The sequence below is a fragment of the Candoia aspera genome, chromosome 8, assembly GCF_035149785.1.
Source record: "Candoia aspera isolate rCanAsp1 chromosome 8, rCanAsp1.hap2, whole genome shotgun sequence".
In the NCBI taxonomy this organism is placed as follows: Eukaryota; Metazoa; Chordata; class Lepidosauria; order Squamata; family Boidae; genus Candoia; species Candoia aspera.
In genome coordinates, this window is record NC_086160.1 from 57,718,328 (window position 1) to 57,734,773 (window position 16,446).

Consider the following 16,446-nt stretch of genomic DNA (forward strand, 5'->3'; position numbering starts at 1 on the left):
TTCTCAAGGCTCCTTCATGAAGTAAGGTCGCTCTCCTAAATATGAGAGGGAAGACCAACCTATCCTTGCTTCACTCTTCTCCACTGCCTCTCTGCAGCCTTCTCCAGCATAGCTGGCAGGGGCTTCCATGTCTTGGTCAAAGGAAATCAAAGCCACTTTGTACACACTTAATATTTCACCATAGTGACAAAGAATCCTTCATCACAATTAAGCTACTTATTTGAGGAAACATTTAACCTCAAATCATAGTAATACAATCTCCCAGCTCTTACATTTTACCTTGAAATATAAAATTAGAATCAGAGAAAGAAAGGGAGGAGGGGAAGGATGGGAAGAAGGGAGTACCTTGTTGAATAATATCAGCTATAACAGCAAGATAATCTTCTGGCCCTTGGTCCGTGGTAATCAGTCGGTTGTTTTTGTCTATATTCAGTATCTGATAGATAAGGGTTGAATCTTCTACCCCACAAAGCAAAATAACCACCCTTTCAGGAGGCTGAAGAATCTTGTCCAGAAAATATCTCTTTTTCAGGTTCAGACACTTTAAAAGACCATTTGATAATATCAACAGTTTGCATCTGTAAGAGCAGAGAAATAGCACTTCTGAGTGGTGAATCGATGCAGCTTCTAAGTCATAAAGCAAGATCCAGTCTTCTAATATAATGTGCTTGAAAATTGATTTTAAATACAAAGCCCATTCTTCTGCAGCTTCTTCATAGATAACAAGAATTCCCTGTGTATTTTCTGAGGGAAGGGAGAAAAGAAAAGATTTTAAAACAATTGTCACTTTGCATTACTGTATAACAATATCAGAAGCTAATAATGGAAGGGGTTCATTCACTAGATTCCTGTATGTTCTTTCCAAGAAGGATTTGACATAAAATACAGTTGTAAATAGAAACATTTCAGAGCTTGGCAAATTTTCCCAGCTCCCAGTAAACATACAGAAAAGACTGAAATATCACGTTTTACCATTAGACTGCCAAAATCTTAGGAAATCTCGTATCTTCTGGGAGCTTGTAAATTTTTTCTCAGAATCTCATGACATTTTGGCAGTTTAGGGGTGGAATGGGCACACTGCTTAGAAGCCTACTGAGTGCTTTGCTACTTACAATCTTTGGCATTTGAGGGCAACACTTGTTGGTCCCAAAGTTATGGTCTGACTGGCAAATCCCAACAGCATGGTAGCTGTTCTGTTAGGCCATCTGGTTAAAACGCCATGAACAGATTATCGCTTTCTGGATATATGGTGAGCTGCAGATCAGGCCACTATCCATATGTATAACCTGACACCTAAACTTTGTCTCTCCATAGTGAACAGTTTGCCCACCAATTTCTTACAGGTAGACCAGTGAACTGGCCATATAATGTGGTTTTGCATGACCACTTCAGTATGTACTGAGGAAGTTTGCCATAAATAAAAAACACTAGAACCTAAGCAGGCATGGATAAAACTCAGCAGAGACATGTAGAACATCCCATCCCATCCCCAACCCCACCCCCAAGAAATTGGAAGATTGCTTTGATCAAATCTCTTGCTTCTTTTTATAATAGACCCTTCCATTGAGAAAGGGTTTCCAAATTCCTTAGGACACCATCGGCAAAATTCAGTGACATATACAGATATTCATTATAATTTCATTAATGATTTTCTAAAGCAAAGTAGCTAAAAATAGACACTGTCCCAGCAAAGCCGAGGAACCTTTAGTTTTATAACCCTGATGAGGTAAAGTCTCTTGGAGCAGGGGGTGGGGAAGACCCACCCATATCATGGGAAGTGTTTGGCCCCAATTTTAAGGATTATATGGGTAGGAGATTTTTACCAGTATTACGGGTGGGGGTGCGGGGACTGAAAACCTCTCTCCCCATGTGCTGCTGCAATGATGATTTCAGGGGCTTTCCATACAAATATCTATTTTTTGAAACCCAAACTGTGATTGATAATGATTTTGTTGGCAAAAGTAAGGAACTAGAGCTTCCATCCTTGTTGCTATGTCATTAATACCAGATCAGCCACCCAAGATCTTGCCAAAAATTTCTGGGAATCATAATCCCATCCTGTCTGGGAAGTGCTATGATGGATAAGGCTCCTCCAGATAATAGCTGAAGGTTCACTACTATCAATGGCTCTTGGAGAGCAAGGGGAAAAGTTTTCTTTTTTTCTAAAATTCCTTGTTTCCTGAAAAGAACCCAGCAGAAAGACTGAGAGTTTTGCTTTTGGCAATCACAGACAACACCATAGGATATCTAAATAAATAATTCCACATGTACCCTGCCGCAAAGAACATCTCTTATTACTATCTTTTAAGGAATTGGCTTTTGTTAATCTTGGGAAGAATGGTTATCACATCCTAGTCTCTTTATGTAGATGGTTTGATGGTGATGGTAGTGGTAGTGGAGGTAACTAATTTTCCAAATTAGCTGGTTAAATTTCAATTAATTTCCACTTGGAAAAACCCAAAACTGAGCTGCAGACTGTCTAGTTTTAGATGTACATGGAATTGGCAGCTTCCCAGTTAAATTCATTTTCCTTAACAACCTTTCTTAAGCCTGCATGGTTTTATTGGATACAGATGTTAGAAGCATAAAATATGAGAATATTGCCAATGAGACTTCTGAAACTTTATGAGTTATTCATAAAAACATTTCTTCCTTGCAGGTTTTTTCACCTTTCTATAAGGTCATCATCTCCTTAAACTTCTGGCTGTTGGGGAAGGGTATTCCCCCATATATTAAGCTTATATAAGACTTTACAGGCCAACATGTGAGCAATTGCCCTATATTCCAAAATTCCCTTGTAGATCTCTGTTTCAATTGAGCCATTAAATGAACAGTTTACCAGACATGCCTAAGAGTGGTTGAAGTATACCATTAAACTACCCTGAGGACATATGTTCCTTAAACCTACAGCATTTATCTTGAAATCAGTCTCTAACATAAAATGTGTATTTCTTTATATTAAAGACAATTCTTTTACGAGTAAAATTATTAATAGAAGAGCATGAAGTTCATTTAGCATGGCACAACATTCACACAATAACTAACAATTCTCTACCTCCAGATTTATAATTTCTAACAATTATAACTGAATCATATGTAAGAAGGAATGATATGAGCTACCCATTACAGATAGCTTCAAGCATAAGTTCTTCTTCTGAATTCGTCCTGAGCTTACATTTAGTTAATCATTCATATCTAATATTTGACAAATATTTATGGACAAATACCTGGGACAATATCATTTTCTCTTTCAGATCATAAAATATTCTTGTGTCAAATACAGTTATTCACATATATTTTTCTGAAATGAACCAACAGAGGCAAAATGATACTTCTAATCTCTGGAATGCCTGCAGTACAGTATCTTATTTCAGATCTTTTCAGTAACTTTCTGGAGGTGTGCCTATCTAAGAATCACAGAAGGATTTGTGACTCTCATTTCTGGCACCCCTCATTTTATGTCTTTTCTGGCATTGAATTCCACTAATATTATCTCAGTAGATGTCAGGGTTAGAATTAGGATACAGAAGTTGGGAGAAAAATTGGGCTGCTTTCTGTCAAATTGGCAGTTAGCTGGGTCTTCCTGGAATTCATCCTGTTTCATTGGCCTGTGCCCAAATTCTTTTTCTTGAAGATTTTCTGCATTTGAGTCACCAATATTCTAATCCAAATTAAATTGTGCAGGTGATGCCTCCTTTGTCACAAATGCTCATGATGTTCTACTGACAGCAAAATCAGTCCTCTTCCCTTGGTGTTAAAGCCCCCTTTTGGGGGAGATGGGCAGTAATTAAATTTGAATAATAAATAAATAAATAAGTGCAAATGTTTTTGCATTCACATGGTTTTGATCTGGAAAGAGCCGTGGGGTGAGGTTGAGAGGGTCCTGAACAAGGTCCTCCTGGGGGCCTTCCTCTGATTTATTTTCTCTAGCCATTTCATTCTGTTCATTCCTATCTGCATTCAGTTGGTAGCATCAAGATTACTACTTCCTTTCTTCCCCTATTTCATTGCCATCATTTTTTTTTTCACCTCGATTGCTGTCTTCAGGGAATGATTCAGAAATGGATAGCCAAATCTTGAGACTAGGCTAGTTGGGATTACCTTCAAGAAAAGGTGCTGTTAGATATTTATCAGGTTTAGAAAAATCATCAAGCAGGTGGGATTCTGTCTTGTACACAGACATGCCAGGACTTTCTTTTTAAAGTGATTATACTTTCAGTTTCTTAAGTCAAGTCACAGAATCTGGTGTAATGTTCGGGTAAGGCTGCTTTTCCTATACTGTAGGTGTTTCAGATTCATTCCATCTTATTAATACTAACTGTAGAATACAGCTCAGTTGAATTTGATGTATTGTATTCTACCTGGACTTCTCAGATATGAATACTAATGATTTCATTTTCCCCTTAAGAGAAAGAAATAGCCCTGAAGAATTATTTTGTTAAGATTATTCCAAGCCACTTTTTTTTTTAATCTTATGGCATAGCAGTTCGGTGTTCATGTTGCTTTTTCTTGCTGGAAAATCCTTGTGAGGTCCAGCAGCCAGATGTGTAGACTGTTTAGCCGTGATGAGTCATGTTGCCCGGGGTGCACCATGAGGAGGCTAGTCTACATTGCACCGAGTTGGGCTGAGAGAGAGTGACTGGCCCAAGGTCACCCAGCTGGCTTTCATGCCTAAGACAGGACTACAACTCACAGACTCCTGGTTTCTAGCCCAGAACCTTAACCACTAGGCCAAATATACCAACAAAGCAGAGGAACACCCAGGGGATCACCACTCTCGTTCCAAGCCACTTAAAAGCAATAATAAGCAAGCCTACTAATTTCCTTTCTAGTCAAGTCCTCATTTCCCCCACATTTGTTTGCTTCTGCCTGTTTCTTTATCAATGTCTGATCTTTTTGGAAGTAAAAAATGGAAAAACAGTATATAGTAAGAACCCAAGCATATGCATTCTGTACATGTTTTCCCATTTTCCCAACATGTACACATTTTCCATTTTTGTGCATACTTTTCCTAATGTTTAACTTTCCATAATATAATTTTGAGTTACGATAAAATGTGAAAAAGTGATGTCTGGTATATATATGTGTTTTAGACATCAGGGATGTAAAATCACATTAAAATGTGAGCCAGATAAATTTCAGCCTTACTGCTGTTCAAAAGTTATACAACCCAAATTGTTATGTGTTTATATTGAAGCACTTCAATCAAATAAACAATTTATATTATGGGGCACACAAGTCTTTCTGAGCTCAGTCTTATACCTGATCTTTGAGTGGTGTACCAGGGGCTGAATTTCAAAAAGTAGAGGATAGTGTCAGGACAAACATTATGTTTTCATTGTATTTCACTTACAGTGATATTGATTTAAAATTAAATATAGTTAATATGGCTACTCTCTATGCTCATCTGTTTAATAATTTTTTCATGTCATATTAAAAATTACATTTTGATATTAATTTTGGATGTCTCAGAGATGCACACTCAAGGTTCTAGGGCCATAGCAGCAGTATCTGGGAGGGGAGGGGGAGAAGGTTAAAAAAAATCAAGATGATAGTCACAACCATAGGAGCAAAGCCATGCTCCTATGTACACTTGTGTGACATTGATGGATATACAGAAAGGTGGGGGGGCTTTCTTACCTGGTCATGACTGCCATCTTGATTTCTGTGGATATCCCTGGGTCTCAATCAGCCCTTAGCCTCAGTTGTGTCCCTCTGGGCTAAGTCTAGGAATTTCAAGTCTGGTGAAACAAGTATTCTATCTTTGTCTGGCTAATCAGTGAAATAAAAAGAGTATGGTGACCTAATGTGAAAAGAATCAAAGGAGTCCAAAACATTTTTCTGGATCCTTTCCCATGGATCGTAAAACCCATGCAGGCTCATAACAGGAGAATAACCCTGATCCAAAATGATGTAGGGCTTTGTATGTCATACCCAGGACTTTGAATGAGTGCCTTATAGTCAGTGACAATGTTTTAACAAGGGGGTGACGAAATTGTATAATCAGTTAAGAGGCCAAGCTTTTCAGACTAGCTGAACTTGGAAAAATGCAGATTGAAATCTCCACTTACTGGACCTCTCTTTGAATTAAGATTTGGACAAGGTGTGGAGATAGAGCACAAGATCGATTGAAACTTGAGTATGGATTGCAACAGGTTTCATAAACAACTGAAACTCAGCAGTATTAAAATCTGAAGGGCCGCAGGCACTTTGTTGTATTGGCCATAGAAACATAGAGTTGAAATGATACACTTAGGCCACTGACTTCAACTCCCTGCACAATGCAAGAATCTGAATGAAAGCAGCCCTGACAGTGCTGTTGAGACTCTTTTTAAACACATTCATTGAAAGGAAGCCCCTTACTTCCTTGGGTCATGGAGGCAAACTGCTCTTACTTTTAGAACATTACTCCTAACATTCAACTGAGATTTGCCTTCTTACAGTGTAAATCCATTGTTCTATGTCCTGCTGTTTGGAAGGACGAAGAACCTGTGTGACATCCTTTCATATACAAACAGTGCTATCATAATTCCTCTTCCATTTTCTCTTCAAAATGTTCTCAGGTATTTCAATCTCTTTTCATAGGACTTTATTTCTAGTCCTTATTATACTTGTTATCCTTCCCTGACTTGATTCCAGTTTGTTGGCATCCTAATTAAAATGTGGTGCCCAGAATAGGAGTACAAGGACGGAATAGGACAGAATAGGGCAATCAAGATGGGATCTGACCAGTGGAAAATAAAAGGGAACTATTACATCTACCATTACTGTTATGAATTTGAAAATATACCTTTGTTGCTGCAACTAAATTTGCATTTGCCTTTTCTGCAGCAGCATCAAACTGCTATTTTAATTACTATCCCCAAGTTTTTTTTTCAGAAACCCAGTTATCAAGCCAACCAACCACCATTCTATACCTGTCCTTTTGGTTTCTGTTTCTAAAAGAAGAACTTTGCATTTTTCTCTATTAAATTTCACTTTTATTTTCCACCTATTCCTCTAGCCATCAAGATAATTTTGGACATTTCTCTCTTCTAGAAACCTGATCAAGAGGCAAAGCTCTAGTGATAGAAAATTGGCTGCATTTGGGTGAACTTTTTTTGTTCCTAGCCTCTCAGAGAAAACCATTTGAAAAACTGTGGTTAGAATATTAGTTATCTCCCCCAGTTTTACATCATCTGCAAATTCAATAAGTATTTCCTCCATTGCTTCATCTAGTAATTAAGAGGAGTATTTAAGAATTGAGGAGCCAGTACTAAACCTTGTGACACCCTACTTGATGCCTCTCTCCATTTTGATGAGGAATAATTGATGAGCACTCTTTGAATCCACTTAATTGTCATGCCATTGAACTCGCACTCTACCAGCCTGTTAATCAGAATGTCAAGGGATACTTTGCTGAAATCAAGAAATCTACCTAATCCTCAATCTATGATGGAAGTTGCCTGAGGGAAAAAGAAATTGTCTGGCAGTCATACACTTTTTTTCTTAAGAAATCCATGCTGACCACTGATAATTACTCCATCATTTCAAAGTGTTTACAGATCAAGCTCTTTATGATCTTCTCTAGAACTTTTACCAGGTATTGATGTCAGACTGTCTATATTTCTTTGAATCCTTTTCATTTCATCCTTTTTGAAGGTAGAAACCACCTCCATTTGTCTGGTATTTCTTCAGGATTTCTCAAAGATAATTAATAAAAGTTTGGCCGGACCATCAGCAAGTTCATTCCTCATCTTAGCATCCTATTCAACTGGCCCTGGAGACCTAAACAGGTATTCTGTCACCATATTTCTATAAGTTTCAAGTTTTAGCCCATCCTTTTCATCTAGATATTCATAGCTGACTGTTGAAACATACACTCTTTTCATAAAGAAGACTGAATCTAATAGTTAAATAACTCTGTTAGTACTTACAGTACATCAGGCCTAACCAATCCAGGGAAGTTTCACTAGCTGTGAGCCAAATGCATTTGCTATGGAAAACAGTTTCATGGCAATGATTGCACTATGCTTTCCAGAACCTATCAACTACCATTTCATTTCTAAGAGGGATTATGGGCAAAAAAAGAGCACATGCTGAGACAAATTATTTTTTATTTTATTTTCAGAATGTATGTGCCACATACTTACTTCATGGTTCTGGAAGCCAAAAATATCTATACAACCCATATTGTCAGAATGCAGCTGATAATTTGACTTATTTCTTATCTGCAGTTCTGATAGAATTCAAAATATTTTTTTAACCATTGAACTGGGGATTAAATTTATATTTATTTATTCTTCCTATATCAAAGGCATATGTGACCTATGCTTTAATTTAAGATATAAAACAACATTTGTATTTCAGTTTTCTCCATGGCTATTTGATTTTCAGAAAGAACAGAATAGAAACAGTATTTCTTCATAATGTTGGTTGTAGTAATGTTTATTGATCTGAATGAGAGAAGTATTAAATTACAGAAAGTGAAGTCTGAGTTTCAGGCAGTATATTAAGTAGCCTTGTTTGACATTATACTTAATTTTAGTCTAACTTGTACTATTTTATCTGTGCTGATATTATTTTCTTATAAATAATATCAATAATATTTGATATCAATAATATTTGCAAGAGAAATATAAATAATATTTCTCTTGCAAATAAAAGCAAGAGATGCATTTGATGCAATTAATCAGCAGCTCATGTATATTCCACTACTGAGTTTTCAAGTTATTTTATGACCATTACTCAATTGTGCTTCAGCTGGTGCACCAATTATGGCCTTACCTGGTGCAGGAGGACCTGGTTACAGTAACTAATGCCTTTATTACTACCTAGTTAAACTACTGCAATGCACTTTAAAATTGTCTTTAAAGACTACTTGGAAACTACAGCTAGTCCAGAATGCTATGGCCCATGTGTTAACTGTCACGTGACACTCGAAGAACGTAACACCAATACTGCAGCCCTTGAACTGGTTACCACTTGGTTTCCAGGTACAATGTGCTATTTTTAATCTATACAATCCATTATGGCTCAGCACCTGGGTATCATCTCATGAATCAGCCCAACCCACTAGATTGTTCAGGGAGAAACTCCTCATAGTCCCAGACTTCTGGAAGTTGGGAGGACCCAATACTAAAAGGTGCTGCTTCTCAGTGGCAGCACCAGTGCTTTGGAATAGTCTCCTGGGGGACATCAGACTGCCCCTCTCCTGGATAGTTTTAAAGTGGATGTGAAAAACTGAGCTGTTTCAGAGAATGCACCAACTGATGTTTACATACCTATATCTATCTATCTATATCTATATCTATATCTATATCTATATCTATATCTATCTATCTATCTCCAATATCTATCTATCTATCTATCTATCTATCTATCTATCTATCTATCTATCTATCTATCTATCTATCAAGACAGCCTTTTTCATTCACTGTTTTGTGAAGGTTCCAATTGATGTGTTCATTGTATATGAAAGAGAACACTAAACAGAACACACTTGTGCACATGGATGTGGCCATGTTGAAGAACGGAGACACCAGTTGTTGTTTCTGCAGACTCAAGTCCCATAAAGATATTTTATCTCCCATTTTTAAATTTCACCCATATAAAACACCACAAACTATCACAGTGTTTCTGTTATGTCAAGTGTTAGTGTTATGTTCTGAACTATCTTATATTTCTTAAGAGGGGCATATTTTATATTAGATGAAATTATGCAGTAATTTTATTCAGATTGTTTTTTTTTTTAAATCGTGACCTGTAATTATATATAATAAGATTTATGTGAGTATTTCATAGCAACCAAGGGCTTTAAGTCCATTATAAGAAGTACACAACTTGATCTTTCAGTGGCCCCAAATTGGCAAATAAACTATTACTGTTTCCTGATATTTTAGTATGGTCCCAGAAATAAAAATGTGACCACTGGCTTGTAAAAATTGGATACTCTTGATTAGTTGAAAGTATCCCCTATTTAATAGATTGACCAGACTAAGACTTTAAAGTGAAGAATTATAAGGAAAAGCATGAGAAACTTTCAAAATGTCCTTTAACATATAGCATTTGGAGAATAAGTTGAGCCTGAAAATCTTATTCACTATTGTAAGTGGTACTGTACATTTTAAACCACAGGCATTGCCACAGAGACCCGAGGCAGACCATCATACCATAGACCAGAAGAACACCAAATCAGAACCAACTCAAAGCAGAGGATAGAGCAGCCCTGAAAAAACTAAAGAAGGACCAAACCATCACCATCCTCCCATCAGACAAAAGCCAAACCATGGTTATCATGGACAGAACACAATACATGCAGAAAGCCAAAAAATTACTGGAAGACAAAGAAACCTACATCCCAGTAAATATCAACCCAGTACAGAAACTGGACAACCAAATCAAAAGAACCCTCAACAACTTAACCAAGAAAGGTCTAATCATGAAAGAAGAACACTGGGGATGAAAACCAGTGGACCTCTCCTCCCACACTTCTATGGACCCCCAAAAGTACACAAGCCCAACATACCTCTCTGTCCAATTGTATCATTACCAGTGACCCCAACTTACAGCATATCCAAAAAAAGCTTGGACATCTCAATTCCCTACTACAGTGCCTCCAGAAAATCAAAGACCTAAAACTAGAAGATGAAATTATGGTTTCATTCGATGACACAGCACTCTTCATGTCCATAGATCCAGAACTAGTGAAAGAACCCATGGCAGAACACTTCACAACACACCTGACCTAGCCAAATACACTAAGATCAAAATACCCAGAATCATGGACCTCATCAATCTCTGCCTCACTGCTTACTTTCAGTTTGATGGACAAATATTTATTTATTTATTTATTTTCTATCCTGCCTCTTTTTATTATTTTTTATAAATAACTCAAGGTGGTGAACATACCTAATACTCCTTCCTCTTCCTGTTTTCCCCACAACAACAACCCAATGAGGTGGGTTGGGCTGAGAGAGAGTGACTGGCCCAAGGTCAGTCATCCGGCTTTCATGCCTAAGGCAGGACTAGAACTCTCAGTCTCCTGGTTTCTAGCCCGTTGTCTTAACCACTAGACCAAATATACCAACAAAGCAGAGGAACAGCCATGGGATCACCACTCTCAGGATTTATACCAGGGATCATAATGCAGTGTCTAGAAAGTACAGCACTCCCACACATACAACCAAAAGTATGGGTCTGGTATGTAGATGACACCTTCGTCACAAGAAAAAAGGAACAACTAGAGAAGACACATAAAACCATCAACAACATCTTCAAAGGAATAAAATTCACTGAGGAAGAAGAAAACAACAACACAATTACCCTCCCTGAATATCCTCATCAGCAGAGGAAATGATGGTAATTTAGAAACACAAGCCTATTGGCTTCCAGTGATAACATGGCGGTCTGAACAGCTGTGTTCGTGGGCTCCATGAGCAGAACTGACAATGTGGCAATTTTTGGGCTCAGGCAGGTTTTTCCTGAAGCCCAGGAGCACTTTTTCAGAGAGAGGAAAACAGAATTACCCCATTTGTCCTTGGGAAGGCTGCTTGGAGCCAGAAAATTGCAAACAGCATTCGCGATCAACTGGTAAGAGTGGCCGGGAGGCTGGGGCGTCACTATTTCCAAGCCATGCTTTAGCCTTAAAGGGACATTAAGATCAGTCACCCCATTTCTAAATCACCCAATTTATTTTTCTTTTAATTTTATGTACCCTAAGAGAGGCTTTCTACAGTAAGGAGAAACACATTCTCTTGGTGCTTATCATTATTTTTGTGATTAATTTCTTTTTAAAAAATTCTCTTTAAGTTTTGGATTTTGCTTTCTATCCAAATATTAAGGCAGGCTGAGAGTATGTAATTGTCTCCCTGCTATTATTTTTGTACTAAATTTGAAGATTTTAGCATTTTCTTACATGTTGAATCTGCTGTTTTGAACTTACAGCTTTCTGTTGCTACTTTCCCTGGGGAACTGCCTGTTATCATACTTTCACTTCTGTAAACACGTTTCAGAATTTTTCTATTCTCTCCCACTTTCACTGGTTAAGTACCTAGGAGGCTCCATAATGTACTGCATGAGACATGGTGGATTTCAGGCAGACTTTCTTGGATTTTCATCATGAGTTTAAACAGATCCTTTCTGATTTATGTCAAGTTTTTATGCAAGGCATTCAGGACATGGTGGAAAATATGAGGTCTAAAATGTGTCATCTGGTTGGGGATATCGTGGAAGAAATTGAAGAGCTTAATAATAATAGAAATGCCTCTTCTAATAGAGAAATCGGGGCTTCTGTTGAAATGCTGGATGAAGATCAGATAGTCAAGTTGAAGAAATTAAAGGAACAGATTGAATTGCAAACCATAAGTGAAATTGAATTGCTGATGGAATGTTATGGAAAAGAAGGGGTTATTATGATAGGAGGCTTTTTGTTGAGAAGTCAGAGTTCTTAAGTGGGAAGTTGGGTTGTCTGATTTCTTTATGAAAAAGGCTCTGTGTGTGTTGTGGGAATATGTAAATGCTCTGGTTTATTTTGAAGTGGGGTCAGGGCTCAAGAATATTTATCTGGATTGCTCCTAGGGCTGGATTGACTTCATTCGTCTTGAAAGATGTGGATTAAGATTAATAAAGTATAATAATAAATGCTTTGTTTTAGGCTTAATATGATTAAGATTATCATAATTGTTGTATTATTAATTATAATGGCAGGCAATTTATATGCTTTTTAGTTTGATTTTTATTATAGCAGACAGAAATGTATAAAATAGTAGTAGGAAGGAAATAATTAAATAAATGTTATCTTTGTGGGGAGAGTTGATTAAGAGAAAGGTGTGGGTGTGTCTATACACACACACACACACACACACACTGCATGCATGCATGCATGCATGTATATATGTATATATATTTTTTTCTTTTCTTTCTTTTTCTTTTTCTTTTAATATAAGGGGATGGAGCAACTGTATTTAGTGATTTTTATAATGTGCCAGTGGAAAGATTTATAGAAATAATGTGATTTTGGTTTAATATAGAGTAAGGGATTGATTATGGAAAATTTGTTGTATATCCTTGCTGTTAAAAGTTGGAAGTCACCTCTTCTTGTAATTTAAAAAAAAAAAAATTCTCCTGTGTTTTCACTCTTTTTTAGTTTTTTCTTTTTTTAGTTTTTTGCTTTTTTGTACTTTTTGTCTTTGTCTTAAATCTAATAAAATTCTTATTTAAAAAAAAAAGAAACACAACCTTGTTGAAAAACAGCTGATACTAACCAAGTGCTCCATTATCACAGCAACAACCGAACCTCCCACAAGAGGAGCTGTGTAAGAACATTATTCAGATGAGCACAAAAGCACTGCAGCAACCCAGAACACCAAAAGAAGGAAACAGACTGCCTATATAACATCTTCCAACAAAATGGATACTCCTGCAACTTTATCAAAAAGTGCCTGACCACTCAACCCACTACAGCACAACCAACACAAGCTATGAAAAGGATAACACTGCCATATATCAGAAACATCTCAGAAACAACCAACGGACTCTTCCAACCACACAGCATCATCGGAGCACACAAACCAACTAAAGCCCTCCAAAACTTCATAAGTAAAGGAAAAGACCCAGGACCCCAACAAGGAAAAACAGGAGTCACCTACAACATGCAATGTAAGGACTATGACAGACACTATGTAGGACACACAGGGAGAAGACTAGCAGAGAGCATCCATGAACACCAACTAGCAGTCAGAAGACATGATGAGAACTCCTTAATCTCACAAAACATGGACAGACTCAACCATAGTTTCAACTGGGAAGCCGTGAGCATCCTAAACCAAGCCAACTGAAACTCCCTGGCTTTTTCCATTATCCAGCGGATATTGGCAATTTGGTCCCTAGTTCATCTGCCTTTTCTTAACCCAGTTTGTGCATCTGGCAATTCTCGCTCCATGAAGTGCTGAAGTCTACCTTGCAGGATCTTGAGCATTACCTTACTGGCATGTGAAATGAGTGCCACTGTTCGATAGTTTGAACATTCTTTCGTGTTTCCCTTTTTTGGTATGGGGATATAAGTTGATTTTTTCCAATCTGATGGCCATTCCTGTGTTTTCCAAATTTGCTGGCATATAGCATGCATTACCTTGACAGCATCATCTCACAAGATTTTGAACAGTTCAGCTGGGATACCGTCGTCTCCTGCTGCCTTGTTATTAGCAATGCTTCTTAAGGCCCATTCAACCTCACTCTTCAGGATGTCTGGCTCTAGCTCACCGACCACACCGTCAAAGCTATCCCCGATATTGTTATCCTTCCTATACAGGTCTTCTGTATATTCTTGCCACCTTTTCTTGATCTCTTCTTCTTCTGTTAGGTCCTTGCCATCTTTGTTTTTGATCATACCCATTTTGGCCTGGAATTTACCTCCAATGTTTCTAATTTTCTGGAAGAGGTCTCTTGTCCTTCCTATTCTATTGTCTTCTTCCACTTCCGCACATTGCTTGTTTAAAAATAATTCCTTATCTCTTCTGGCTAAGCTCTGGAATTTTGCATTTAATTGGGCATATATCCCCCTATCGCTGTTGCCTTTTGCTTTCCTTCTTTCTTGGGCTACTTCTAGTGTCTCAGCAGACAGCCACTTTGCCTTCTTGGTTTTCTCTTTCTTTGGGATGTATTTTGTTGCCGCCTCCTGAACAATGTTGCGGACTTCTGTCCATAGTTCTTCCGGGACCCTATCTACTAAGTCCAGTCCCTTAATTCAGATATGTCTGCCATCAATAGATACACAGAAATAAACCATATTTACATACCATTGAAAAGAAACAACAAAAAGCTAAGAAGGAAACAAAAAGACCAGAACACATGCTCTCCAGCAGCCTACACCCAGATACGCAGAGATTAACACCAGGCAAACTGTCAAGCAGAAAATAATACCCTAATCAAGGAACTGCTAAGGAGAAAACCACACCCTCACCAACCCTGGCAGGGCAAGGTATTGTACACAAATGGGGAGCAAACCGCACACTCACTCGCACTGATGATGTTACCTAGTTGGGTAATGAAATGTCTGCAAGGAAACAATCAAGCTCAGAGAGCACCGAGGGCTCCACTGAACATATAGCTAAATGTACTGTAGGTAGATGTATATTTTTATCTACTTTTATCTTCTTTTGCCCTCTTTTTGAATAACTTCCTCTCCTTTAGCAATGGGTAGTGGAAGGAGAAATAATTTAGCAAAAGTTGGGAATGATCAGGGAGTCATAAGGCAGGTTTGTGGATTTCAAAACCCCATAATTTGAGTACTGATCTCTGTTAAGTAGCTCTTATTGCTCTGTTAATGATAGATAAAATAGTACTTTGGCTATAACTGTAAGTTAAGAAAGATTTTGCATCATTAAAATATTATATTATCACATTTTAACAAAATTAAACCATAGTTCATTGGTTTGTATTTGGAAGCCCAGTACAATAACATGTATTGTTAGGACCTCATTGTGAAAGAAGAAACAAAGCCTGTCATGCAAAGCAGTATAAGAGGTTTTTTTTAAATGTGGCAAGCTATTTTTTAGGTTACGGGTATACAGCCGCCACAAAAGTATAATATAAGAATACTACCAGTCATGGCCCTAACCATAGCTCAGAATGAAATACTGACTGGGTGATTTTGAGAAAACATAACAGCATTGAGAGAGAGAGAGAGAGAGAGAGAGACAGACAGACAGACAGACATGTAAGCATTTATTTTGATGCTTTATCCAACAGCTTGATGTAGCTGATTTTTCTGGATTTTCACGATGTGTTCCCCCACTGATTGCATTTTTACAATATAAAATGAAGACCAGACTTACCATTAGGCAAAAAATGGAGGCATATATAAAATCTTTGCTTGCAGGCAAAACAAACAAACAAACAAACAAACAAAAAAAGGTACTGGGCCACTTTGAAATAAAATCTTGCTTAGTTTCAAATTAGAAAAGAAGGAAATGAGACTACAACCTAATAGGAACTGTAATATTCTTTGATTGATTTAATTGAACAGGGGAAACAGAGGCTGGGATGAAAAACAGAGGGATAAGATCACTTTTCTCCTTATAAAATATCTTAGGTCTTTCCCTGCTTTTTTTTTTTAGTAATAATAGATTATGTGAAAAAATGTGAGGGAGGGAAATTGTTTACACTGGTTGATACTTTAGAAGTAGGATAGTTTCCAGTTTCGTTGCACATGAGCCAGTTTATGTTACTATTGGGATGAAACCTGGAAAGTTCCAAGATGCAAAGCATGTGATCTACCCCTGTGTACTAAAGATCTATGCCAGGTTTGGAATATTTCTCTTTTTTCTTATTGGTAGTCATTCTCCAGGTTTAGGGGAGGCTAGGAAGTTAAACAACCATAGAAATAAGCTCAATGAAGTAGACTGCCAATAATTCACAAGCAAACTGAAGAACAGAGTTCAAAGACAGACCAGGCAAATGAACCAG

At 37.5% G+C, this 16,446-nt stretch overlaps 1 protein-coding gene across 1 annotated transcript in view; it reads right to left on the reverse strand.

Moving 5' to 3' along the window:
- Positions 1–16,446, reverse strand: part of BANK1 (B cell scaffold protein with ankyrin repeats 1) — a 163,458-nt gene that overhangs the window by 129,367 nt on the left and 17,645 nt on the right. The window contains exon 2 of the mRNA XM_063310173.1: positions 346–744. Within this exon, the coding sequence (XP_063166243.1) occupies positions 346–744 (399 nt within the window). The remainder of the gene's footprint in view (positions 1–345; positions 745–16,446) is intronic.